The sequence below is a fragment of the Orbicella franksi genome, chromosome 4, assembly GCF_964199315.1.
Source record: "Orbicella franksi chromosome 4, jaOrbFran1.1, whole genome shotgun sequence".
Taxonomy (NCBI): domain Eukaryota; kingdom Metazoa; phylum Cnidaria; class Anthozoa; order Scleractinia; family Merulinidae; genus Orbicella; species Orbicella franksi.
Genome location: NC_138148.1, coordinates 1,304,383 through 1,332,300, shown reverse-complemented (window position 1 = coordinate 1,332,300; position 27,918 = coordinate 1,304,383). Strand labels below are relative to the sequence as shown.

The window sequence follows — 27,918 nt, the reverse complement described above, 5'->3', positions numbered from 1 at the left end:
TATTTCATGGTCGCCAACACGTGTGCGGTGAATCCCTGAACATCGACTTGAATCTCGATGCTCTCCAAAGGAACTTTTGAACCATTTTGCTTCTGCACGAGCCCAAACCTTCCAGCCATGATTTAAACTCTAGGTATCAACGACTACCAACAACGTGGCTACAGAAAGTAAGAACAACGTGATAGAGAAACTCAGTTTTATAGTGCTGTGTGCACTAAAAGTATTTTGGGCTACATTACGTCACTTTTGTCAGCACGTTTACGCATAGTTAGTTTACAGAAAAACTGAGCATGGACGAGATTGGCAAGGAGTCGATAGACTCTTGAACACTTTCTGTGTTCAACAACTTCTCTGCGATGTGCTTTCTTGTTGTCATAAGGCAGAAAATGTTCAGATGAATCTATACACGAGAAACAGCGCACGATTCAAGGCAACAACAACAACGTTATTTTTAGAATAACGTGACACGCATTCGAAACTACAAAGCTGAGCTCTGCCAAACTGATTAACACCTGCTCAGCTCTTTTTTTCTTCTCGAAGCTTTCTCTATTTTTCATCAAGTTATAAAATATTAGGCGCTAAAATTATAATATAGATAAAAGATCAAACGCTCTGGTGGATCAAACGTGTTTCGTTGTCCCTGCTTTCTCAATAGTCCTCAATGTGCGTAAAGCGTGACTAGGGAGCGTGACACTAGATTGATCTGATCTGCAAGAATTAGCTAGAAATGGTTACAAATCTAAATTTCCGCAGCGTTTCGAGGAACGAGAAAGTTGTGGACGTGGCACCAACATGCACACCACAATTTGCGTAAAAACAACATTTCTTATTACGTCACGCTTATTCCTGAGCAACTCAGGGTTTTTACTGAAAGTTGTCAGCAGTTTCTATTTAAAACGTTCCTGTGCAAAATTCCGGTGTAATTCCTGTGGTAATATTATAAGTGCGGAACAGTAGCCTGTTGTAACCACAAACGATATTGTCCGTTAATTAAAATATTGTTTCTTTGATTGGTTGTCAACTGCACGTCATGCGAGACGAAATATTTGCTTTTCAAGGCTGAAACATTGCGTTAAAAGGAGTCATTAGCAATTACCAAAATCAGCTTGGAATAAAGGATTAGTATGCAGCAAGGTCCTCGACAAACTGTATGGTAAACGAGTTAGTACCCACAGTCAAAGAAAATCTAAACTGAGCCTGACGGAAAATAAACTTTCACCTTTAACCCTAGACCTATATCCATCCCTCATAACTCTTCATCCTCTTCTCTTTCCAATACTGTGACCGCGTAATAGCGTCGACAAAGCATGCTTCAGCATTGACGGAGGGATACGGGGCTGGCTATCGATGAAAAATATGTTTAACTTTTTCATCGTTAGGAAAGTACGGTTCTTTATTGGAAAACATTCGCGTTCGATTTGCAAAACCGTCTCAAAACGTTTGTCCCGGTGGTGGTGGTGGTGGAGGCGGGGTGGGGTGGGGTGGGGGGGGGGGGGGTGGGAGCGGCAACTCCCAAAAAAGGAAGGGTGTTGGTTTTGGTACCTCTTAAGATGTTCAGCCTCAAAAGGTCCCCAGCGGGACCTTTTGCGGTACGTTCCAGGGTATTGAGCCGAAAAAAAAAATGACAGGAGATGATGTGTTGTTTTAGGATTGGTGCCTCTCAGCTACGGATGAAAAACATTTCAAGCCAAGCCCACAAAACAGGATCCCGATACCTCTTCGGGGTTCGGTTCTTTTCAAAATTTCCGACGAGCACACCCGTCCTTTTTTTATGGGAGTTCCTCCCTGTGACGTTTTCCCGCAGCTTAAGTGGTCCTATTTGCTCATGACAGCCTGCTCTGGGCGTGCGCGCTTGTTTACCTCAGGGCGGAAAAACTTCTCAGGCGGTCACCACATTACGACTGCCCCAAAATTTAAGGCTCAAAAGCTGGTCATATCAATGGGGGCTCCACTAGACTACTACGAGTGGCCCCCCTTTCGCTTAGTCCGTCGTGCGTGTTGCGAAAGAAAGCCGCGAGAAAGCGGGACTACTCGGTAGACTAGGACTCCACTGTATTTCACTTTGTCTCCCCACTCCCAATAAAATAATTAATCAGCTAATCAATCGATCAATCAATCAATCAATCAATCAATCAATCAATCAATCAACCAATCATCCAACCAACCAACAAACAGAGATGGCGAAGATGTCAATGGAAATGCAGTCGCGATCTTTTCGTCCCCAGTGCTACTCGACCAATAATAAAAAATAGGAGTCGAACCATGAATATCCGACCGGTCGCGTATTCTAAGCCCGGTGGGAGCTGGCTCCAAAATAAAAAGGAGGAGGGCAGAGACCGCGGAGCCGGGGAGGTTGGGCGGGGGGGGGGGGAGCTTAAGCAAAAAAATTTCAAGCAAAAAATACACAATCACCCCCGTCCTTCTTATAATGGGAGTCTCCCCAGGGATTCTAAGTACTCGGCAACAGTTAACCTGGAGAAATGCACAAGAACTCCCAATATTTTTTTTCGTAGATGTTTATTTGAAAAACGTATACACTAAGATTAAATAAGGGTTATTGAATATTTCTCTTCAAGACAGGCGGTTTTGTTGGGTTCAACGAAGAGCAAGTGACGGAGCTGTAAACTTCTGAGTCACGCAACCTAACTTCAAGATTGTCCGCTAAATGTTCTCAATTTGTTAGTTTATGTATCAGCAACGATATCTTGGTCAAGGTAATACGATTAGTCTGTTAAGATTTCAAGCCATTTGTCATTAGTTGGTTGGGTTTCAACCGTTTGAATTCTCTTAGTTTGGTCGTGAAATGTCGTCACTATTACTACCCAAAACCCCTGGGAACAGACCTTCACCAAGCAAGGGAGAGTTGCGCGGGGCCTGGACATGTGTGTTATACAATAGACCAATTTCGATATATTAAAACAATAGACCTCAACACTAGGCTCCGGGGAATAACTGCATAGATTCCCTGGAGCCTCGCGCTGAGGTCTATTGTTTTAGGCTGAATTTTAAAATATCAAAATTGATCTATTAGCGACACTCGCTCTTCAGCTGACCCTAAAAACCACTTCTGTTGTTATACTTTATACAAGGAATATACCAACTGTGGCTAAGTATTACAAATCAAGCTTATTACAACATGCGATAGACGTTAGCAACTTATGGGGAGATTGAGAAGAAAGCTATTTTTATAAAATTTTCGGTTTGCAAACAAAAGAGCATCATCAAAGGCTATTCAGTCAGCGTAAAAAAGCACCCTGGCCTCATCCTCTAATTGATCAGAGGGTAGGGGAGGCGAGTAGTGTATTGCTACAAACCTCCTCCTATCCGCTGAAAAGAAGTCGTTGTATTTGTGTTGTTCTGGAGCGGAGATTACCTCTGAGGTCTCAACTTTCGCGGTCATACTTACAACCCCACTTGTCAGAATATCCTTGATGTACCCGTGGCTAGCTGTGATATTTCTTAAATGGAGTTTGCAATCTCATAAAAACGCATGACAACAGTAACAATACTTTGGTAAACAAAAACGTGTTTTAAAGCTGATGTAAAGGGAGTTTAACTAAAATTCTGAAGTGCTTTGCTTCCCAGAGATCGATAAAAGAGAGAAAAAAGGTTTTACTCGAACCTGACGCAAAGCACTTTCCCAGTCAGTGGTTCGGATGTTTTTTGCTCTGCATATTATCGATCTAGTGGTTTATATGTAGCAAGTAATACGAAAGAAGTATAATGCAGCTCTTCTTGCCGTAACAGGTTTTGGTGCTCAAAACAGTTTAGTGGCAGTTTTAAAGTGGCGCGCCTCCTTAGATTTGGCATGGGCAGACTGTTTCGTTATGCAAAAGGGACTGCAGAAGGATGATCTGAAATAATCCTTCGGGCAATTTTAATTATTACAGTCTGGCAGAAGATCCTCGCAGGTTTTACAACAAGCTTTCTGGTAATAAGGGATGCAACAGTAGTTAACTTGTCGAACAACTTGGCAATGAGCAATGTATGGATTGTCTTCGCATTTAAACGGAGGTTCAGTAGGCTCTACAAAACACAGAAAAAGAAAACAAGAAATCAAGCTATTATCATTAAACTTATTATTGTCAATTTATATACATTATAGGATTTCTATTGCGATTTTTTGGAGAGAAGGTTTCGACATAACGTCATGGCAGCTTCTCCCGGCGGGGGGACCCACAAATAAAAAGGACGGGGGTCCGCGTCGCACCTTTTAGGGGTTAAAAAAGCGCTATCGGTTCCCCCTAAGGAGCTTTTGCGGTATCTTTTAGGGTATTGAGTCGAAAAACTTGGACAGGAGATAATGTGTTGTTTTAAAATTGGTATTAGGGTGAAAGAAATTTCAAGTCACGCCCACAAACCAGCATCTTGGTACCTCTTTGGAGTTCTTTGCAAATTTTCTGACGAGCACCCCCCGTCGTTTTTATATTGGGGTCCCTCCCCCAGTGGACAGCGATGTTGGTATTCTCAAACAAGCCAATTTCGAGTCAGTGTAGGAGAAAATAATGCAGCACTTGGGAACTGGAAAGAACGTTTAGGAAATTCGTTTAAAGGATGTTTGTTATATGAAGGTTTTTTTGCCATGCACCCCAACATTCAATTTCGACCCTTAACTATGCACAGTAACATGTTCAATAAAGCGATTTTTCTAAGAAAGGGTTCTCCGTTGTTTTTAGACACCTCAAAAACACAGAGCGTCACAGAATCCACCGTCGAACACGGTTTCTCATGTAAAACGCGAACTGGTTTATGCGAATAGCTAGCTTACTGAACGGCTTGTTTCTAAGTTTCCAAACCGAAAAGGTCATTTGGCGTTTCTTCTATAACCATTCGTTTCTGAGGAAATGGAATTCATGGGACAGGAACCCAGAATGAACATTCTTGACGATTTCGCTCAAACGCACATGTGTGTGGATCTCAAAGGAACGAGAAAAGAGCAAAAAAATTGATAAATACGTTTACAAAATACAATAATAGTAATAAAAAAATTGCTGTAACGTTACCTTTTTTATCGATGACGTTCAAATACATTTTGTCGCTGGCCGAGCCATAGTTGTGACGGGCTTGGCATTGATAGTAACCACTGTCAGAGGGCTGTACTTGTGTAATAATGACACTAGTCCTTGATACTCTCATTCTGCCTTGACCTCTGATAAAGCTATCGTCTTTGTACCACTCTACAATTGGTCTTGGTGTACCACGTGATGAGCAGGTGATCTCAACATCGTCACCAGGACTCACGGTCGCATTATTTGGTGACACGGAGACTGACACTGGGACTATTACAGCCAAACGCGCTTCCTTTGTTTCCATTGGTCCAACAAAGTTCGTTGCAATGCACGTGTACACATCATTGTCTTCCTCGGTGATATTTGCTACCCTGAGGTCGCCGTTGGGAAGCATCTGTATTCTGTCTAGTTCCAGACTGCTCACGGGTATGGAGCCTTTACGCCAGCTGATGACGGGAGTTGGGAGGCCCGTTGCTCGGCAACGGAACAACACTTCCGTGCCAACATACGCCACTGAATGCATGAAACATTTTCACATTAGAAAAAATGTGCCACAGTTCAATTATGTGAAATGAAGCTTATCGTTTTAAGTTCAGTCAGAGCAGTTTACCATTGAGTGTCTTGAAACCAGAACCAATGTGATCACTCTGCACAATCCCAGTTATACAGAGAACGAGTGAAAAACCAAAACTCGAAGCAGATACATGTAGCCGAAAAACATGCGCGAGCGAGTCACAATTGGTTTTGGTTTTGACAGATTGGCGCGAGTTTCTTTAAGCCAATCATTTAGCGCAGAAATGCAAAACCAAAGTAAATGTAAATCATTTTAGACTCTCAAGTGAAAACCTCTTTATTTGTTGTAACCTGAGGGAAAGAGAAGCATTTTTTTCTCTCTCGCTCAATTCACTGCCCGATAAAAGACATCTGAAATTCCATCCGAAAAATTATTTAGTTTATTAAGGGATGTCTATAATTATGGCTATAAAATCTTATTTTTCCCTCGAGTGGGAAAAGAATCGAGGGCACAATCAGACAACATGTCTTAATAGAATTATCCTTAACTACTTTCCACATCATTATCCACCCTGCGTGGGTCTTCAAGAACAAATCTAATCAGTAAACGAAAACGTAATGAAGAAGGCTATTTTTTTCTCTGTAAAATGCTAATGAGAGATGAGCATCGACGCCAACTAAATTCACTTCACTAACTTGTAACATATCTATTTTCTAAGGTGCTCAGTCAATAACACACTAGAGGGGCCGCACATTTTAACCCCTTGAACTAACTTGCCTTTTGTTTGGCTAAACAATGCTGAAAAAGCAACAAAAAGCTGCAAAGTTAATAGGATACAATTCTCTATTCAGTACCCTAAATAATATCAGTGAGCCTACTTACTTATATCCTTTGGAGGCTGCATAATCCGGGCTGGTTGATATCCTCGTGTTGTTGTTAGGGGTTTGGTCGTGGTAGTGGGGACTGGTGTAGTAGTGGCGGGTGGTGTAGTAGTGGAGGGTGAGGTTGTAGTGGGGGGTGAGGTAGTACTAGATAGTCGAGCGGTAGTGGTTGGCTTGGTAGTAGTTGTACGGGGTGGGGTAGTCGTGGGCGCTGGGGTAGTACTGTGGGGTTGGGTAGTAGTGGTAGGGGCTTCTGTTGTAGAAGAGTTTGGAGTAGATGGCGCATCTGTAGTTGTACTCTCTGTAGTGCTAGAAGCAACAGTTGTCGCTGTTGTCGTGGTCGTCGGTATTGTTGTTGTCATCGTGGTCCTTCTTGGTGTTGTTACAACGGGACCTGCAATTGAAATGAAATTATCATGGATAATGTTGGTGCGGCATGCAGCCGTACTTTTAACCACGTGCATTGGAAAAAATGTTGAAGCCGGGCATAAACAAGACTGAAACAAGTTCTGGAAAGATTACTCTTTTGAGTCGGTAGCGAATCCCTTAGCAAAATCTGAACTGTTTTTACGAGAAAAGTTTTCCCTGATAGAAGAGTCGCCCTCCATGACAAGTCAAACAGGTTAAAGTACTTTTCTTACCTTCGTTATAAATGGTAAGAAGTTGTTTACAGAATTGCAACGTTCTTTGGGGGAGGGGGTGAGGTTACCTTGGGTGGAGGGTCATCCGCTTTGAAGGAGCCTTGGTCTATTTTGTAAGGAATTCGTTGAGCTAAGTCCAAACTGTCAAGACCCCGGGTGGATACTTCTCGTGTGCAACCTTCGCGCTTGGTTGATAGAACATTATTATACGACTAAGTTAGTTCAGAGGGCCAATAACTAAACTCAACCAATCAGTTTGCTTCGTTACGTACAGGTGCAATATTCTCTAAGTATTGGACCGGGCACTGTCCCGAACGATCCCTCGCGGTCACTCTTGAAAATTTTCTGTAGTTTTATTGCTTACGTTTCTGAAAGAACTTGTTTTCTCATAAAAGACTCCATTTCTTTTTCTTCCAACTCTCTTTCCGTTCTGTTTATATTAACATAAGACGTGATCGACTCCCAATCAGAATTTCACGATGTTTTTCGCGATGTTTTTCCAGTCCGTAATAGTAGCATTTTTTTTCTAAACATTTTCAGTGGTGTAATAAATCTTTTATTAACCACGCTAGCCGGGGAACGTCCAGGTCCTACACGGGGAGTATCAGCCCTCAGTCTTTTTTGTACGGACGTTGTTGTATTCGGGCTGTACTGTCAAGACCTCGGGCAAATACTTCCCGTCAACAACTTTCGCGCTTGGTTACATGTAATAGTACATTATTTAACTTAAAGATATTATATTTACAAACAAGCACTTACACTCTTCCTCGAAACACACTTCTTCCGAGGCAGGTTTGTCTTGTGTCTTACACCATTTTCCTTCGGTGTCTTCCTGTGAGTCAGCAAAACACTTCACACTTCTCCGCCTCAATCCTTGGCCGCAAGTCTTGGAACACTATTGCAACAACACCAAACAAGAAGTATCAGTATGCTGTGTGAGTCACATGTTTCCATGACCTTACTATGGTAGATCATATACCGCGTGGCTCAAAATATTTTGCGACCGAAACTAGAAAAAATATATAAATACATTTCAGCAGACTACAGGTGCTAAAAATAACATGAGCGAGCATTATGCTATCGAATAACAAGTTTTTCAACTGCAATGATTGCACGGGTTTATTACTGCTGTATGTCGTTGTATGGGAATCAAAACTGTTGTATTTCCAGTTGTACGCGACTAAATGATAACCGCAGGAATTAATCACTGCAAAAAAAAATCTCACCAAACGCAGAAATGTACTCTACAAAACGCAAAAAGCCGCCGAATCACTCAATTATAAAACCCCCGCAAAAGTTTAGTCAACTTTAGTGCCGCACGGTCACGCAGTTACACGGTCACAAGGTCATGGTCACACGGTCACACGGTCACACGATCACATGGTCTCACGGCGGTCACACGGTCACACGGTCACACGGTCACACGGTCACACGGTCATGCACATGGTCACACGGTAAAATTAAAGTTATTAAGTAAACAGCAAAAATAAAGAGCTTGACTCACTTCCTCCCAGGGGTATATATACCATCCAGCCTGGCAGGGTCTCACAGAACACTTTTGCACTCCACTCATCTCCTTGTCTTTGTTGCACTGATCATTGGATAAGATTCTCAGGATTTTGGCTCCCTCTTTTTTAGCACACATCACATTTCTCATCTGCATGCCCGCACCACAGGAAGCCGTGCACTGAAAAAAAAAAAGAAGAAATTAGTCACTGCACGACGCAAGGTGGCCATTAACAAGTAGCTGTACTTGAAAGAGCAAGGGATTAATATGAATTAAAGAACTAAATGTTTCGGCGCAAAGTGTACTGGTTGTTCACCATGTGGTAGCTTTAAACCAAGTTATTCAATAATGTTTGACACAAATCATAGCAAAGGAATGGATTGGAATATTGTTTACTTGGTTCGTTCTCTTCTAGAACGGAAAACGTAAATTACAAACAAAAAGATAAAATAAACATGCAAACCTAAACTGCACGCACGTGCGAAGCCCTTAACAAACTATTATTGACTTCCGAAACCGCAAGTAAAGTTGGCGATGATTCTCGTGAAATGTAAGGATAAAGCTCGGCACGATTGCCTTTATTAGAGTATTTGTAAGTAAAAGTTGGTGCAAATCTACTAGTGTTCTATCACGAATGCCGTTCTCTGATTGGCTGCACTACTCACTGTCTATTTAACAAATAGATTTCATGTTGCCGTGCGTCTGTTCAGTAATAGATCACAGATGACGTCAAAATGTGGTAAGAACAAAAAAGTGGCACACGAGGCGATAGCCGAGTGTGTCACTGATGTTCTTACCACATTTTGACGTCTTCTGTGATCTATTACTGAACAGACGCACGGCAACATGGAATCTATTTGTTTTATATAATAACGAAACAAACTACTACAGATAAAGCTTTTTTTTTATTTCAAAATCTTTCAACATAACTCGAAAGCCGGCCTTTGCCCACTTTAGTGAACACGAAAAAAGCCATTTGACGTAATCTATTGTCTATACAAAATGAAGCAATCTCATTGGTTGCTATGCGCAGCAAAGAATTGTGATTGGTCCAGGAAAATCACGCCACTGTCAAACTTGACTTGAGCGTCGCTTCTCGTGGAATGAAAACTTACAGCAAAAGCAGAATTGAACTGCGAAATCTACAAATCTTAAAGAAAATGCTGAAAAGTCAAGTCGATTTTTGTCATCAGAGCGGCCCTGTGAGCCGAAAAGCTTGGACGTTGCCTTGAATATGGCAGGAGTTGAAAAAAAACGCTCGGAAAACTTGCGGTTGTGGTTAACCTGAAGGCCATTCGATTCGAGTTTTGAATGAAAGGAGCGTTAGTGATGGTGGAAATTTGTGTCCTCTGTGGTTGGTGATTCTCAAATCAGTTTGACATAATGTCGGAGACACCTTTTAGCTGCGATACAGTTGGCCGTGAGCTGTAGTGAGCTATACTTTGCTCGCTGCTGTGCCCTGAAATGGACTGGAACATTCGCATCGGAAAGCAAGGTTATGTGTTTATTTTAACTGATTTTAAGAAGTGGTTTTGATGTTCTATTCCAGACGATCACTGTGTCACCAATTATTTTAGGACTGAGAAAAGTTCAATGTTTTCAATAGATTAATCTCATAAACATTTTGTTTATTGGGTTTGTTAAATTCGAGGTAAAGCAATGGTTCTCGACTTACCAAGACTAATTTTTAATTTGTGTTTGGTTTATTCTCGCTCGACTGCCGGCTGAGACTGCTCGAGTATTTTTTCTGAGTCATTTTCTAAAACAGAAACGGCTTTATCTTTCTTCTTCCTGCTAGACTATGCTTCTGGTAGCTGTTCAATGCCTGGACAAGACTTTCTTGTACCTTATCTTTTGCCCAGTCATGTAAAATATTATCTAAATTCTCAAAACTTTCCGCCATTTTAAAACACGGGGGAAAAAAAACTTTGAAATGATGACGTCAATCGTGCATCTGTCCTCTAATAGATCATAGGCGAGAACCAATCAAAATGCGAGAATAATTTGGGTTATTATATAATCTGTTGTAGATAACGAGCAGCCTGGCAGTGTGCAGTTGTAAGGCAACGTAACTTTGAGGATCAAAATCAACACGGCCAGTCAGAGAGTCACCATTGACCTAAGAACACAGTGTGTGAAAGGTAGTTTTTCTTGCATACTCAAGTGTCCACTGTTTTTCGTTCTCTAACCTTACTCCACTGTGACGCGTGCCACATGGCTGGGCAAACTTCTTCACTGAAACACTCCTTCTTGCTGATTGGTCGAGACGAATTATCGCACAGTTCATCCGGATACTTCTGCTCCTTGTTGGAGATGCCCACGCAGTAAACCATCCTCGTACTCATTCCCTTGCCACATTTTGGATAACACTAATAAGTCAACAAACAAATAAACAAACAAATCAGCAGTTTTTCGTCGAAAAATTGTTATAGAGCGAGCAATTATTGCTAACGGCACGGTTTACATTTTACCTCATTAACATACGACATGCGCAGAGTAGGAGAACTTGTAAAACTTAGTAATTGGTGGACGTTTTGGCTCTTTGGGTGTAGTATTCAAAGGGAAATTAGCTTTCAAAAACTGCAAAATTTCTGATTGGCAAAAGCGCTAATGCGCTCATACATGTTGAGATTTTAAACCCACGTCGCAAAAAATCTATTCAGTAATCGGCTACTGATATTTTTTTTTTTACCTTGATCAGAAGCTGAATAGCTTATTCTAATGACGCAAATATTGTAAACAAGTTTCTCGCAAGCCGTTTAACTTGGCTAGCGTCTAAACATTTCTCTTAGCGATCACAAAAGCCTGCCTGTTCTTCATTTTCCCATTTGATTAGCCTTTAATTTATTTTTAGAGAATAAAAGGGAAAGTTTACAAAAAGATCCCAGGCTCCTCTTAAGCGACTCATAAGCAAGGTAAATCCTGAAATCCTACCTCGCTCCAGTTCGACGCCAACCATGTGACAGTACAAGGGCCTGGATTACATTTCTCCGTCTCCTTAGGTTTCAAAGCAGGGTTACAGCTCTCTAACGGCAAAACCAGTTTTGTTTCCAGCGTCTTGCACGTGACGTCACGACTTCTCGTTCCCAAGCCACACGACACAGAACACTGTAAGGGTACCGCAAAATAATTAATGATAATAACAGTGGTATGGCTCGTGACGCGAAACATCAATCTATTTCATATATGACGTGTGTTTACCTCACTTTATCACGGGGGAGGGGGCGGGACTTCCTATGATGGCCTATACGGGGAGGCTCTGCCCAAAAGGGCTACCTCTCCACGCACCTTATGGTTGTATCATTTAAAAAAATCGTATCTAAAAAAATTAATTTATCAGGTACTATATGAAAATGGGGCTTCATCGCAAATGTAAAATTTAACAAAGTCAAGTTTCTACAGTATAAACTTGAAGTAGACAAACGTACATTAATCTTCGTTACAAGTTTGTAAAGCTAACGTTTCGAGGTTCTTCGCCAGACAAAACCTACGCCACTTATTCTATTCTAGAGGAATTGAAAGTCGTTCTCGTCAGTTCACATTGAAAACAAGATGATCCCCTTTTACCTTTTACGCGACTGGGTCTCAATCAGTAATGTAAGTTGTCAATTAGGTACAACACAACATAAATTCCCTAACATTTGTGCTTTGGCCGGAGAAAATTGCTTGAGGCTAATTGTCTCATACGACAGATGCTCACAACGGTCTGGCAACTTCTGGCAAATGGGACGCAATCTTTAGAAGCCTTAAAGTCGCAACGTATCCGTGATACTAAACGATTGTCTGCAAGAATAGTATTTTTCGGGTCTAATTTCAGACTTCCATTGAGCAGTTGAGCAGGACGAGCTGACGTACAATCAGGGACGGATCCAGGATTTTTCAAGGGTTTGGGTGACTGGTAGTTTAGTGTTGCAGAGTCAATAGGGTTTGTTCCCCAATGGTACAATTAAGAACTGGAACCTAACTGAAAACTGTTACACCAGAAATTATAGCAATGCCACAGCTATTTATCGAGAAAACATTACTTGAAATTACAGTTATGTTTATTTGAAATATTTGTTTCCTTCAGTTTAAGTGGCATGCCTGAGAACTAGCTAGTTGTAGCTACGCGCATCGACCACTTTTAACATTCAACATTTAACATTTTGTAACATTTAGCAACAATGTGGTATCTGTCCAAAGTGATTGCCTTTATCAGTGCTGTCATAATATTTACCATCGTTTTTATTATTTTATCTTTATATTGGGACGGGGGGGGGGGGGGGGGCGGGGGCGGGGGATCGCTAGCCACACAATCCACCCCCTCCCTCCCAAATCCGCCTCTCGTACGCGAGTGAAATATCTGCTTCTCATTTCCTTACCTCTGACCATTGACCAACTGACCATCCAGGACAGCTCTTTTCCATCTGGCAGTCGCGCATAAAAATCGGTTTGAGACCTGGGCATTGCTCATCCGGGATCATGACGGTTTCTCCGCCTTCAACGGTGTGCTGACAGTGAACCCGTCTGACCTGTTTGCCGCGACCGCATGTGACAGAGCAAGGACTCCAGACACTCACAAACCAGCTGAAGAGGGACCAGATTTCTTAAATCACGCGTGAGAAAATTGCTTTGTAATAAACCCGCGAAATTAAGTTGCAGAATACTTTTCTCTAAAAGTACAGAGGAATGCCAAATTGTTTTTCCCCCCACTTCACCCATTCACCTGTGTCCCTATTTCCCCACCTCTCGGTCCCCCTCCCCCCTCCCTTACCCCGGTCCTCTGACCCTACCCTGTCCTCTTCTCTAGGTGAACTAGGTATACTTCACCGCCCAAATTTCCTTTCCTCTCATCCAGTCCTATTCTGTAGGCATAAACTAACCTGGCCGGACAAGGCTGGGAGTTACAGCTTTGTTTATTGGATGGTTTCTCGTCATCATTACAGTTTGAGTCGGAAACGTCTTCTCCATTGTCGTCACGAACGCAGAACACACGTCTTTTTTGCTCCCCTGGAAAATAAGTATGTAGACAAATTAAATGACAACAATCAGTGAAAGACGATAACTGTTTGTACCTGTAGATTCCTGGTAATGAGAATTGATATTTTGAGACTGAGGCACTCGGGTCTAAAAGCCCATTCCGAATATTTTGGTCTCAGCTTCTCACATATAATCATTTCCATTAATCGTGCGTTTATAGCACAGGTTTGCTTATAAATTGGGGCAGCTCTTAGCTGAAGAAAGGTATATTGGGGGCAGTAATTAAGTAAAACTTTATTTTAACATAGTGGCCCTTTCGGCTCAAAGACTGGTAACCATAGGGGCCCTGCATCTAAAACAACTACAGTGGAACCTTGTTAATACGGTCATAAACGGGCCATGAAAATGTGGCCGTATAAACAGGGTCTAGTTTAAAGTGACGTCTTCGGAAGATATATCACAAGTGCACTTGTAAACAAGTGTTCTTTATTAGGCATTTGGAAGGCATATAAGCTGATATATTTTTTAAAAAGTTGAATCTTCAAACAGTACATACAATATTAACACTGGAAAGATGAACGTGGTTCAAGTGGCCGTAATAACGGGGTAACATTGTTGAGGATTATGGATTAACAGGCATGTATGGGCGTTTCGCTGGGAAAAAATGGCCGTAATAACAAGGTGACCGTAAGGCGGGGTCCCAATGTACATTACAAGCTGATAAGATAGACGTCTACATAAGGGTAGCCGTGGATTTGAGCTGGGGACTACAATGCTACAATCGCGGCCAATGTTCAGACTGGAGGAGTGGATCTGAGGCCGAGTGTCTGATCCAGCGCGCGCACTGACCATTCATTCAACCGTCCTTTCCCCGGCCATTAGCATTTCCCAGCATGCATATTCATACCTCCAGCGCACGATGCGCTGCACTTTTCAAACTCGTCAGTCCGCCAGGAAAACTGAGTGCGTCCAGGAAGTGTCGTCACTGATGTTGGTACCGAATACTCGTACGAAATACCAGGATTCTTCTCATCTCCCAGCAAAAGAACCTGTCAAAAAAATTCACATGACCCTCTCCCTTAAGCATTTTCGCCTAAGTTCTCCGACAAGGGACCTATTCGTGTACGATGATGTAGATCCATATAATGAACGAGATATGAACTAGATCGAAACATATGAAGCTGCTGCGCACAAGGCCCTCGCATCAAATTAAAGAACGAATGAATCTTTCGTTTCGTAGCAGGCATTTTTAATTTCAAATAGGCGGTCACCTCATGTGAGATTTGGGGCCGGAAAATTACGGGATCTGGGAAGGCCCCTTAACAACAACAGATTTATTATACCCACCAGAAAAGTTTTAAGATAAGTCACAAGCAGATATCAGTTATAATAATAACTAAAAAACTACATATTTAAATTAAGTCTACTGAAAGGAACATTTTCTTTTACTGTTGATGATATTCTCCGTAATTAGGTTTATCCTAAAATATTGTTGTGTACATAATATTGTTATTATCTAGGTTTATTGTTGATTATTGCTAGCTAAATGTTAGTACTGTGGTTTGCCGTGGGGGGGAGGGGGTACAATATGGCCAACAAATACCAACATACACACGGACTAACCATACCGGTCAACATACACACAAACATAACATCAACAATGAAAAAGCTATCTTCAAAAATCTAGAACGTTTACGCTTATAACTTGGGACGGAACGTGCTTAGCGTGTACCTCAACGTGCACAGGAACAGCTGTAGGCCCCAAAGAAAATATTCTCTCTTGTCCAAACCTGGTTCGCTCGTAAGTAAACACGGTGCCAGCTATTTTGTGCTTCGCGGGGTTTGTAATGACGTAGTCACCGTTTAAGAAGTAATTTCTGAATGAGTCAGAAAGAGCTGAATAATAAAAACAAAATTAAAGAATTAAAGATACTCAAACAAAATAACATTATGTCTTCCTTCCATGCACTGAGCATTTCAGGAGGCTGATAAATTAGCTGTTCATCACAGACCACAGTCACTCAGTTTGTCCGCCACATAATATGTTACGAGAATTTTGTTTTGTTTTATTTTTAAATCATTGCTCTTCAATACGATTTGAAATTTCTCAATTTCCTTCGTCTTTAAAATGCTTTCAACAATGTAATCGCGTCATTTAGTCTAAACAAGAAATGGAGATTTTCTTTAAAGTAGTTGATTTCATATACTTAGTGGTCGACTCGAACTATGAAAAATGTCGATTCGAACTATGAAAAAGTGTTTACTTTCCTTTTAAATACCACTCAAGTCTACGTCAGCCTGTTTTGAAAATTAGTTGTTAACAAGATACCTACTCTTCAGGCAATGTGTTTTACTTCATCTAAAATAAATCGAGTACGTCGTACCCAGGAAATGTGACGAAGGCGCTGTTTCTTGGATGTTGATATTCGTCGCACTGGCAGGAATCACCACAATTTCTTTGTATCCTGAAACGAAAAGAAAAAAAAAGATCAATATACGAACCATAGAGCAGATTTCACTTGAGCGTCGTAAAACCAAAACCAGAGTAATAACTCTGGCCAAGCACAAAGGACACAGACAATAGAGTGAACCAATCAGAACTTAAAACAAAGACGGGTGGCTAATACGAAGCGCGGGAAAACGGAAAGTGGCGCGAATTTTTTAAACCAATCGCTTTGCGTACTAAAACAAAACAAACTAAATCTGGCGATGCTCAAGTAAAAGCCTGGTTAGCCTTCCTTTAAACAGATACACTACAGGTAAAAATAACAAAAGGTCAAGTCTGTCCCGGTCATAAAGATGAGAGAAGTCAGTCTCGAGAGAGCTTATCAACTCCAATTCCTGTAGCTAAAAGCCGGTAATTAACTCGGGTGGAGGCTACTCTCCAGCGCAAGTTGGACCAAGAGTATCCCGGTAGTTTAAACTGGCCGTTCGCCTGTTTCCATTCTACACATGGCTTTGGACAAAAACACAACATAATGACTTAATTCGAAGGCGGCGTGCTTGATCCAAAGCTCAAGATACACCTCACTAGGTCAAGGCGTGGCAACTTAACAAAAACTAGAAATCTTAGATTTTTTGCAAGACTTGCATGGCTTGAGGTTGAAATTTTGTAGAAGCGAACTCACCATCGCCTTCCTCCGTATTGACTCCGCTATGGGTTCTGCAGGTATCTCCATTACCATTGCAAACTCGACACTTATCCTCTTTTGCATTGGAATTCAAAATAAGATCGCAACCGAGTTTCTACAAGAGAAAAGCATACTCAAATTAATCCTTGATTTGCATTTTAGAGGGCGCTGTATTTGTACGCCTAACACGCGTGTATTGGAAGCTCGTTCCACGCATTTGATACCTCGTTAACACGACCAATTTACTTTTGAAAATATATTTTTTTTTGGATCGATGAAAAGTTCAATCGACCGCGCTTAAAGGTCCTTAAAATGACCTGGAATCAACTGCATAAGGGATGCTTACATCACAACTGCCTTCATGTGAGCATTTCACTAATTGCATATTTATACTGTAGTTCGACTGGATGATAAGCAAGAAACTGCTTCTAAGATGATTCTGGAAAGGTGCCATTTGATTTGGCCCATAACTTTTCAGCACTTGATGGTCGCAGAAATAGGCCATTTCCCAGTTGCCTTTTGCCTCTGTGTCAAAACCAGTCTTCGTGAGAAACCATTTAAATGAAAATGTGTTCCCCTTACATGTTCATTTTCATGCAAGTCAAACTCCATTTTCAAATGAAAGGTTTTGCACGCGGACCCGTTTTGAAACGGAGGCAATAGGTAACTTGTAAATGGCCTGTTACGCTCCAGTGCATCAAGTCCCAACTGAATTCTGTCACTCATACCTCGCATCTTCCATCCACACAAATGTCATACGAGTCCAAAGTGCATGTTGTTCCGTCCACCACTTTATCTGCCCAGCGCTTTAACAGGTTAACACCTTTAGGCCTGCAGTTCAGAACGCATTTCTCATGTACTAGAATGAAAGCAATGAAAACTTGATTAGTTTTTTGAATTACAAGAACTGCAGAGGAATGGAATTTTGGAGGAGGTAATTGTTTTTGAGATATATTATTTAAGAAATAAAAAACATGTTCCGTGTTTAGCATAAATCTATTAGGGTTCTATCACAAATGCCGTTCTCTGATTGGCTACGCTACTCATTATCTATTCTGTTGTAGGTAGTGAGTATAGCTTAGCAGTGTGTGATTGTTAACAAAATATGGGCCGCTTCTTTGCGTTTTCGAAGTGTTTGTGAAGAAGATTTAGATAAAGTTGTGAACGACTGGTATATTTATACTAAAAAAATTACTCGCTCTCGATTTCTATGCGTGATAGGAATCTCGAGCTCATAATCTAATTGAGAAATGGAAGCACGATGTTTAACCAATCAACGTGCGTATATTCTTTGCGATACTCTCAAACACAATGTATCGACAAAGAGATACAACACTCAATCAAATTTCTATCGTACCTGGTATATACGGGACCCAACTGTATCGACGCCCATTTTGAAGTGTTCGGTTGTTGTAAGCTTCGCACTGTTCAAGGCGGAAATCCCTGGAACCTTCTGGACAATCCTAAAATAAAAACAAAAACGAAAACAAAAACGAAAAGAACTGAAATCACATCAAAATCACATCAAAATGCGAACGCATAGCGCAAAAATATGATTTATACTCACCTGAATGTTACATGTCCTGTAGAAACGCTTACTTCCTTTGCAATATTCCTCTGGTCTAAATCGTTCAAAATCAAATAAAAGAAAAAAAAAACATTCAGATGGCATAATAATAAATAACACCACGTACATAAACCTCAATGTTATGGAAAACACCAAGTTTTGATAGTCTATATTTAATCATGGAAAAATCGGTAAGAAAACATAGGGAAAGATATATTCATTCGAGACATTTGAGCATGGTGTGGAGAAATCAAAGAAGGAAAGTCTTCACCTGAAGCCCATATTTATTTATTTACCTTCACCTAAATAAAATACTTCATATATACATCAAAATTTATTACGCAGGGAGACCACTACAGCCTAGCCAAATACAGTAGATCCTTCGTTAATAAGAATTAAAACTAAAGCTACTCATATGTAAACAATAACACCTGGGTGTATAGCACATCTACACGCGTATGATGTAAAGTGGTGCTATCATGAAGAATCGCTCCGAAAAATCAAAAGCCAAAAGACTTATTTTCAATGACGGAAACATGGAAAAAAATGATTCAGTTTTGCTATCAATCACTACATTGGGGAAATGAGGCTAGAACGGGGCTGTTTTAACAAGCCTCGTGCATAGGGTTGTTACGTCAAATATTGAAAAAGTCTAGCAGACCATTTCAAAGTTCGTCGTTGCGTCTTGAAAAACTGAAGACACTCAAAAGTTTACAGTTTGCTTTCCTAATCGATTTCACTTTCGTGTTCTAAGATTATTTCGTGTACGATGGAAGCTATTCAGCTATTTAAAACCCAAATAAAAGTCACACTACTGTTCTTATCTCCTTGATTGGCCAAAACACGTAAGCATACATACAGTCACTTGTTACCCGAAGAATGGTATTCTTACTTTTCCTTCTCCAGACACTCTCGTTCCAGATAGGACACCCCGACGCCACACGTTCGGGAGCATGGTTTCCACTGGCTCCAAGGCCCCCATTTGGACGATGATTTATCGTTGTCTTGAGCCTGAAGTGAGCGGGAAGAAACGGTCAGTTGCACAGGCAAAAAATAAACGATAAAACACTAATTAGAGACGGCTAGGACAAGGTTTCTGGTTGTTTTAATACTCAATATCGCATGTAGGATCGATCGAAATTCCTCACAAGACTCTTTAATCAAGACACTCTCCCTCGGGGGGAATTCGCATATAAAAAGCACGGGGACACTCGTCGTGCCTTCTAGGGCTTAAAAAATTATCAAAGCGGTTTTCTTACCGCTTAGTGCGTCCAGCTTCAAAGGGTCCACAGTGGGATCGTTTTACGGTAGTGAACTGAACAAATATCACAGGAGATAATGTGTTGTGTGTTAGAATTGGTAACCCTTAAGGGTGAAAAAAAATATCAAGCCACACCCACAAAACAGGATCTCGGTACCTCTTAGGGGTTCTTTTCAAAATTTCCGACGAGCAACCCCCCTCCTTTTTATATGGGAGTCCCCCCGGAATCTGGCTTTCGTTATCTAATCTGAAATATATTGTTATTAAACAACGCGCGAGCACACGTTTAGTATTTTTATACTGCTTCGTATCATTGACGTCATATTATATGCGTTGTTTGCAGCAAGTCTGTCGTGACAAAAATGCCGCGGGCCAAAATAGTCTATCCATCAGTGCGAGGACATATTTAGTCTTCCTGCGACAATTAATGTCGTTAATTCACGACGAAGTAGCATTTACATTTTCATGGCTTAAATAGCCGAGCGGTAGACATATCATGTTATTTTGAGTCGGAAAATTCAGTGATAAAATCCTCTTGCTATAATTAAGAGACCCGGAAAGACAAACAGCTAAAAAGCCATTAGCAGCAAAAGAGGTTTCGGTACTTTGAAGTGGACCGTGCGAAAAACATTGAGCATGACTCTAAGTAGCTGTTCACTTTGAAAGCAAATAAATAAATAAATCCAGTTCTTGTACGCCTTTTAGATTCTTTTACATTCTGTAGATCTCTTAACTGAGCACATTAAAGAATTTACAGCAATATGGCAGTGGCGGTTGAATGTAAAACATGTTAGGTAGAAATATCATACTCATCTAATCCCTTATCAACCGTTACAATCCTACGTGGTCTATAGGCTAGACTGGGTAGTTCGCTCTAATCTAGCGTGGGAAGAGGTGCCGAGGTAGTATTGATACAACTTGAAAGGATTATAACTCGTTCAGTAACAACTTGGTAAAATAATTGCAGTTTGCCTAAAAGGCTGGTATCCGTGTTTCTTTTGTTGGCAGTCGTTGAACTTTATTACTGTAAGGAGAGGGAATTAGATATCGCCAGCTATTACAATTTTTTTTAAAGGTTCATTTATAATCGCATACCAAGCGAGATTCGCATTTCTGATGTGACAGATTTTCGGTAAATCTTCAGACAGATTAAAATTTAATTACTCCCATAAAAAACCACAATCTGCCTAATCTTGTGAGATCATTTTTTTTAGCTTGTAGCTTAATTGCTGGAAAATTGACTTAAGAAACGTACACGTTATACAACACATTTTTCATGAAATTACGCCCATGTTGTGAGCATATTTTAAATCTACTGAGTGATACATATCTTGTGCATGGTTGAAAGAAATCAACAGGTTAGAACAGGGAAGTCAGTTTTTCCCTGTCTTTTATATCGAGTCTTTGATAATCTAGTAATGCAATAGTACATATTTGTGTACTCATGGTCACGTTCTCTTTAACAACATTACTGGACCAGTGAAATTTAATACTTGCATGGTTTATTCAGTATAAAAAGGAATATTACAAGCGATACCGGCAAGCAGCGAGGAAAATATACGAGGAATGAGTTTGCTGTTATTTAGAGCAAGTATCACAATATCGCACTACGATTTTTTTAACTTTGCAATTATTGGAACAAATCACTTGCAGTTTGTGCGCCGTTCACAGTGCTATTATACTTACTACTGACGTCTCTAAACATCATCAAAGACCGACTCTAATAGTTGAGTTACAGGAATGTGCTTATTCTCTCACGCGGGGGTGTATTAAGATCATTCACGAAACGAACTGTTTATTTATGTACACGCCATTTGAAGAGATTTTCTGCAACTCAGACAGGATCAGTTTTGGCCGATCACGCACCCTTTTGTAGGTGTGTCTCTTTACTTCCGAGGCCAATCAACTGTGAGCAAAAGGCCAAAAAGTTCGAGTGTTAATATAGTTTCCAGGTGTTAAGTAAACTGGCAGTACCACCTTGTATCTGCAAGATAACCTTTCCTTATCAGAACAAGTGGATGTTATCTTTTCATAGGCAATAAGCGTCAAAAAATAACTAATATTTTGCATAACATGTCAACAAGTCCTCTGAGATCACCCGAGCTACAATAGATCGATATCTTGGAACGGATCGTTGGGTCATCAAAGATTTATTATCATTATAAATTGCCTCGGACAACACACAGTTCTCTGGTGAAAAACATTTCAAGAAGAATTTTCCATTTCTACAAAATGAAAATAGCGCATTTCGCAGGTATTATTAATACCTCCTACATAACGAAACGTGAGAGTTTCGTTCATGTGCGTGTGCTCGGCCAAATCGCTAGATTTTCTTTAAAACAAGCCAAAAACAAAGTTATCTCTTTCGATCTGTCAAAGGTTATCTCACAGCTGAATTGTACACACAGCCTACAATTAGTTATACAACCCTCAAATGTCAGAAATTCGTACCGAACGACATCTGTTTATTAATGTCGACAAGCGCCATTTTTGGGTAGACTTCTTATATTTTGGAAACTTGGACTTCTTATGCAAGAAGGCCAATTCTTTTAACGTTGGTTTTTTCTTTAGTTTCGCGGACTCGCTTTGACCTTAACAGATTAAACTGAGCTTGCATACCATGTTCACTAATCAAAAACTCAGCACACAGCAAAGACGTTTCTTGTCTGATGATTTTGAAGAAGAATCCTGATGCCGGTCTGATATATTAAGTCACCCACAAACATATTTTGCTTTCGGCGCGGAAATCTCCGCTTTTGTCCGAAAGTGCGCTGATCTCTAGCTCCAAGTGTAGCTTGACAAATAACGCATAGGGTCAAAGCACTACGGCTCATTTGTTTTGGGGAGGTGATTTTTAATTACAGGATAATTCACCATATGCTGAGCTTTATCTTTGGATTCCGGAAACACAACGATACGGTTGCTTTAAACAGCATGCTTTTAATTTCTGCTTGGCCTCCTTAAACAAGTTTATAAGCCAAAAGAATGCAGTTTGCAGATTCAAGCACCACCCACAACGGGAATGATTCCTTTCGTTCCGAGGCCGTCTATGGCATTTCGTTCGCAGCCTTCGTAATACTTGAGTTAAAAATTTGTGTTTGGATTTTTTAATTCCAGAAATCTCTTACGAGCGACGACGCGAGAGTAACACAAAATTAAATATATTTTTTTCCTGCTTATTGAAGTAATCTCAAGCCTTGGCTTGACAGAGGCTGAGAAAGAGCAAGAAAAAATGAACTTAATCTGCTGTTAATCTCTTGCTGTTGACAGTCAACTTAGGTTTTTCAGTGAAAATCTCCTTTACTGGGTATGTTATCCCATGCGATAGTTTTATTTTTTATTTTTTTTCGTATTTTTTTTTTTTTTTTAAATCAGAGAAACATTTCAGAGGTGTGCTCGTGGACTGCATACTTATATAATTTAACAAAAGACCGAGACACAAGGTTTATATTTTTTCAAGTTATGTGATGCTATGAAAAAATGAAATAAAATCACGATTTTTAGCGGCGAGGAAGCCACATCAGCCTTACCTGGTTTTCATGCAGGTCCTCTATCCTGATCGAATTGGAATTTGGAGATGCTAGTTTTTGTGGAGGAAGGAAAACTGGAGAACCCGGAAAAAACCCTCGGAGCAAGGTGGGAACCAACAACAAACTCACCCGCATATGGCACTGGGCCGTAATCGAACCCGGGGAACATTGATGGGCGAGCGTTCTCACCACTGCGCCAACCCTGCTCCCTAAATATGGAAATGTGTCATGGGTTAACGCGCAAACTATGAAACCTTCGTGGCATTTCAGACAAATTACCAATTCACCAACATGAAACTTCATATGCTTCTCTCCATTTCTATAATTAGCTTTTTGGGCGAAACCAGTTGGGTGTAAAAAATTGCCAGGCTGTCCGCCACAGAATCCCTATTTATAAAACAATGATTTATCATAATTATTTGATCGTGACTGCGTTTACAAGAACCTTAGGAATTTAAGTTGGGAAAGATTTCATTACTCCGTTGTCCGATCCTTGCCTAATGATATCATTTAACAGTTGATTTATGATATAGTAATTAACAGTTGATTTATGGCACATGCCATAATCTGATAACAAAAACAATTGAAATTTTTTCAAAGTTAGAACATGCGATAGAGACAGTAACAAAGAAAATGATCTTGCCTTAAATTTAGTCTCAGGATATGATGCAACCATGCTAATGTAATCCAAACTTGAAGATTTTCACAATGTTTGCAGGGTTCTTTAGTTGTTAGTTCAATGTTGTTATATAATCATGTAAGTTCCTCTTGTTGCTTCAGTTTGGTATCAGTGCAATACCATAAAAAAAAGCTGTACTGTAGAATATATTGACTTCCCATGCTATATGTAACGCTTGCACATCTATTGGCGAGTGTTAAATTAAATATCCATGTCAGTTTTCGCAAACTATGATGAAGTTTGGACGTCATTTTTGCGTATGACGAATTCGTGTATGTTGTAACTTAAGCAATGGCGTGATTTCGTTGCAAGACAACTTTCTTATCTTCGGCTTTCTTGGCCTCCCCATGTGATACCCCGTCATGGCAATATTTTTATCTCACCCCCCAAGTTTAGTAAACAACAACATGAGGCAGGCGGGTCAACAAATACATCAAATGTTGTTTGAAGGTCTTCTAAACACCCCCCTCACTTTTATTACATTTTAAGCCCTACAACACCTACAGGTTGACCTGCATTAATCCTGACTGTCTGTGGAACTTTCAGGACAGAACGAACGTCAGACAATGTTTGCCCGAAATGTCGAATCGTTTACCTTTCGTAAACAAATGGATTCGAAGAACTCGAAGAAACAGTTAAACTACAAATTTACAGAGATAAGAGCTAGAATTACTCCTCACCTTTGAACCGGTTGGCACCAAAACCCAGCATAGTCCGACTGCAACTGACAGGACGCGGAGATGAATCTTCATAGTTTCGCGCAACTGAAGAAAACCGAAGCAAAGTGCGCGTGATCGTGATCTGACTACAGTAAACTGTCGAAAGGCTGTTTTATTTCACGCATCCTAATCTAAACAAAAATTAGCAAACAACTATTTCGAAGCACTTACTTAGTTGCTGTTTTAGGAGGACTGATTTCACCTCTTACGGAAAATTGTGACGTGATCAGTTGCTAATTTTAATAGTTTAGGTATCACTACCCGGTCCAAGGTTATGCAATCCTAACATCAGGATATACCCAATCTTCAGGTATTTTTGTCACATTTCTTCACCGTTTCAACACGTCAATGGCCGACATATACCACCTCGGCGTGGTGAAACATCTCTATGGACGTGGTATTACAAGAATCTCTCTGTTTCCTTTTGGTTTGGGATCGTCAATTGGCCTTTCAGATTACGCACTTTGAAAATCAACTTGTAAATTGTGATTGAGAAATGATCAATATGAGCTAGAGAGCTTGAAAGATTATGAGGGAATTTCACTGATTTAATCAACAGAGAAAATAAACCTTCTGCGATAAATGAGTGCTACAATTACATATATTTGACATGAGAACGTGCTTGAAGGCCTGACAAGCGAGGCGTATCGTTCTTACCTTCGAAATCCGTGATTTTCGTTCACCCGCCAAAAGAAAACAACGTGATATTCTGTGATGCACTGATCCCTGGCTTGGACTGGGGTGTCACACAGCTTGATCTTCCTTTAAATAGTTGGGCATGTGCCGGTTTTAACACTTGAGAGAATCACAGACATGTGAGAAAATATAATATGGATACGGGTGGGTTTCAGTCATCAACAGGCTATAGAAAGCAAAACTTGCACACCTTTTCCGGAGCGTTGAACTGTTTCAAGAGCTTAGACAAGCCTGGCACACGAATCTAAAGTTGTCTGATTAGTGTCTCCAAACGTTGTGAAACCGTAGAAGGGTGTTGCGAAGCTGGATATGCAAACTATGTCCAACAAAAATTTGACTCGGCCATTGAAAGCTTCTTTCATGTCTCGATTATCCCAATTAATGTGTAATGTCAACATCTTGACATTCATGACGGCCTGTTCTTTTTTCTCTGTTTTGACAAAGCCGCAAACATCCGACATTTCTTTGGCGTGGGCTACGGGACTGAAAAGGTCACGAATGATTGACAGCTGGTAACAGTTAGCGGGGAAGTTTACAGAACAGAGGAATAAAACAAGCGCGCGATCGGAATAAGAAAGGAAACGAACTGTTTACATCCACTGTCTTTAACTTTAAAGATTGCTTTGTATATGTTAAACAACTGATGTGTGCAAAAATGGAACTGTAGGCTTGTTCAGTAAGAAAAGTTTTGTTTAGTGTTTCAGATTCTGCAAACTATGAAAATAAATTCTTTAGAATCTTCCGGCGCGCTGAATTGAACCCGGGATTAAAGAATACTGATACGGTATGAGTTAATGCTCTGCATTTCGATAGAAAAACTTCCTTTTTTGAAGAGGACCATAGAAATTAAACGAATTACTCGCATTCAGCCTCGACCGGCTCTCCGGTCATCCGAAGACTGGAAGAGGGGGGTGAATAGGGGTATGCAAATCTGCCGATCCGTGCCATTTTTTCGCCAAATCCGTCGATCCGCCAATGCTTTGTTCAAATCCGAAACCACAACCACTCCGGAAACAGAAGTGTAAAAGTTCAAAGGTAAATTGTTAAATGTGAATGCCATAGTTAATTTTGCACAAATAGTAAAGAAGGCAACAGGCTTGATGACTATAACACAGTACAATTCCAATGACTGTTTAAATGAGCTTCGTTGGAAAAAAGAAATAATTTGGATGAACTCATTAACATACCGACCAAGGATGAAGAAAGATCTATGATCCAAATTTCGTTTAGGACCTAAGATCCGAACATTAAGACAGGCAGAATCCGGAATCCACGCCAAAATTCACAGCTGATCCACGATCCACTGTGTTTTCAAAATCCGCCAATCCGCTTGATTTACCGCAAAAATCCACAATCCGAGCGCTTTTTAAGGCCAAATCCATCGATCCGAAAACCTATTCATCCCCCTTCTGGAAGGATACATTTTTTTCGCAGATGACAATGCTCAAGCTCAACTAAATTAATTTCATGTTCGATAGTGATTGATAAGCGTTTTTACATGTGGCCTTTTTAAAACTGCGTAATTCGCTAAGTGCAAGGTGTAATTTTGATAAGGGTACACATTCGACTGACGGCTGGTAACGGTAACGAGAGCTTACGAGACAAGCCTCCCATGCGCAAGTGAGGCGCGGCTACTCAGGCAGGAAGCCAGAAGTGTTTTGAGGTACAAACAGCCATGGTTGTCCCGAAGGTGCGATCACGCGAACAACCAAAGGTTCAGGCCCGGGGTGGGGTGGGGGGGGGGGGATGTGGGGGTACTTCCTTATATGGGCCGTATGTGCGCCCTAAAGGGTAAGGTTTTCAACTGTTTTGGTCTGACTTGAAGGAAACGATTTTGGCCATTTTGGTCATAAAATAGGGTACGGTTTTTGCACTCTAGTCTTTCAACTGGGTATGCTTTTAGAAGAAGTTACTGCAAGTTTATCATTATCAACAACACCATTAACAAAAGCCCTTCATAAATTATGTTTAGGGCAACTTGCCAGCCGCAACGCCATAAATAGGGTATCGAATTTTGGTCAGGACATAAATAGAGTTAAATAGGGTAGGGAAAATCGCAGATTTTGGTCATAAATAGGGTAAGGGTTTTGGGAAACGGGCCGCACAGCCCCACCCAATTTTTCTGGAAGTGCCGGGGGTCCAGGCCTGCGACACAAACGCAAACAGTAAATTGAATTTCCTACGGTTTGTAGTTTCACTTGCTTGCGTACTCGAATTTAAACCGTCCTTAAATAGCTGGTTTGACCTAATGAATAACATTGAGCTCACAATGTTAATTAAGGAGTTACAGAGGTCGGTTATTTAGTTTAGCTGCTTCCATCAATTAATTCTAAATAATTTCATTATCTTCAGTCATCACAGTCTATCAGAGAAAATTAATCAGACCTGAAAAGTTTATCAGAAAACGTTTCTTTGCCCGAGGCAAGTTATATAGATCTAATTAATTAGGCGTAACACACCTTAGTTTCCTGTTCTCCTTCACCGACGTCTCTCTACTTGAAAGAATCAGCAAAAATTTGAAGAAAAACTTGTCACAGATTTATATAGCATCTAGCTAGACGGATTTGTATGCCTGGTTTATTTTATCACAATGGATTGTGCACCGCTGTAAATTGCGCGGGCAAACAGGTGAATGAGAAGTGTACACTTTTATAAGAACATAATTTATAAGAATAGCGAGGCTGAAATTTGGGAAATTTTAAGAATATTTTAAGAAAAAAACCCGAAACTGAGATTTTGAAAAGGATATAATATGTCCGTTGAAAATATGTAAATAAAATACAATACAATCATATGTTTTTAACTAAACCGTGTAAAATTCTTC

General features: G+C 40.5%; 2 protein-coding genes across 4 annotated transcripts in view; both read right to left on the bottom strand.

Annotated features, from left to right (window-relative positions):
* Window positions 1-478, bottom strand: part of LOC145485793 (von Willebrand factor A domain-containing protein 5A-like) — a 136,443-nt gene extending 135,965 nt beyond the window's left edge. Inside the window, exon 1 of one of the 2 annotated variants that reach the window (XM_081464430.1) lies at window positions 1-478. This exon is cut by the window's left edge and continues 1,101 nt beyond it. In XM_081464430.1, coding sequence (XP_081320556.1) covers window positions 1-119 — 119 coding nt within the window. In that variant the 5' untranslated portion in view covers window positions 120-478. The other variant, XM_081464431.1, reaches the window with a different exon arrangement.
* Window positions 479-2,378: 1,900 nt separating this feature from the next.
* On the bottom strand, window positions 2,379-26,516 carry LOC145485777 (papilin-like). 2 transcript variants are annotated; one of them, XM_081464401.1, is made up of 20 exons: window positions 25,285-26,516; window positions 25,056-25,193; window positions 24,360-24,443; window positions 19,102-19,220; window positions 18,210-18,264; window positions 18,000-18,105; window positions 17,371-17,501; window positions 16,640-16,757; window positions 15,896-15,976; window positions 15,244-15,407; window positions 14,419-14,560; window positions 13,415-13,541; window positions 12,914-13,118; window positions 11,487-11,660; window positions 10,742-10,921; window positions 8,550-8,732; window positions 7,805-7,940; window positions 6,406-6,798; window positions 5,004-5,522; window positions 2,379-4,026 (listed from the first exon to the last, which is right to left on the bottom strand). In XM_081464401.1, exons 3-20 carry the CDS (start codon window positions 24,429-24,431, stop codon window positions 3,878-3,880), a joined length of 3,054 nt encoding a protein of 1,017 aa, XP_081320527.1. In that variant the 5' UTR covers window positions 24,432-24,443; window positions 25,056-25,193; window positions 25,285-26,516; the 3' UTR covers window positions 2,379-3,877. The 2 variants fall into 2 exon arrangements, with proteins under 2 accessions (XP_081320527.1, XP_081320529.1); XM_081464403.1 differs by lacking the exons at window positions 25,056-25,193; window positions 25,285-26,516 and having other exon boundaries at window positions 24,360-25,045.
* Between the last annotated feature and the right edge of the window lie 1,402 nt (window positions 26,517-27,918).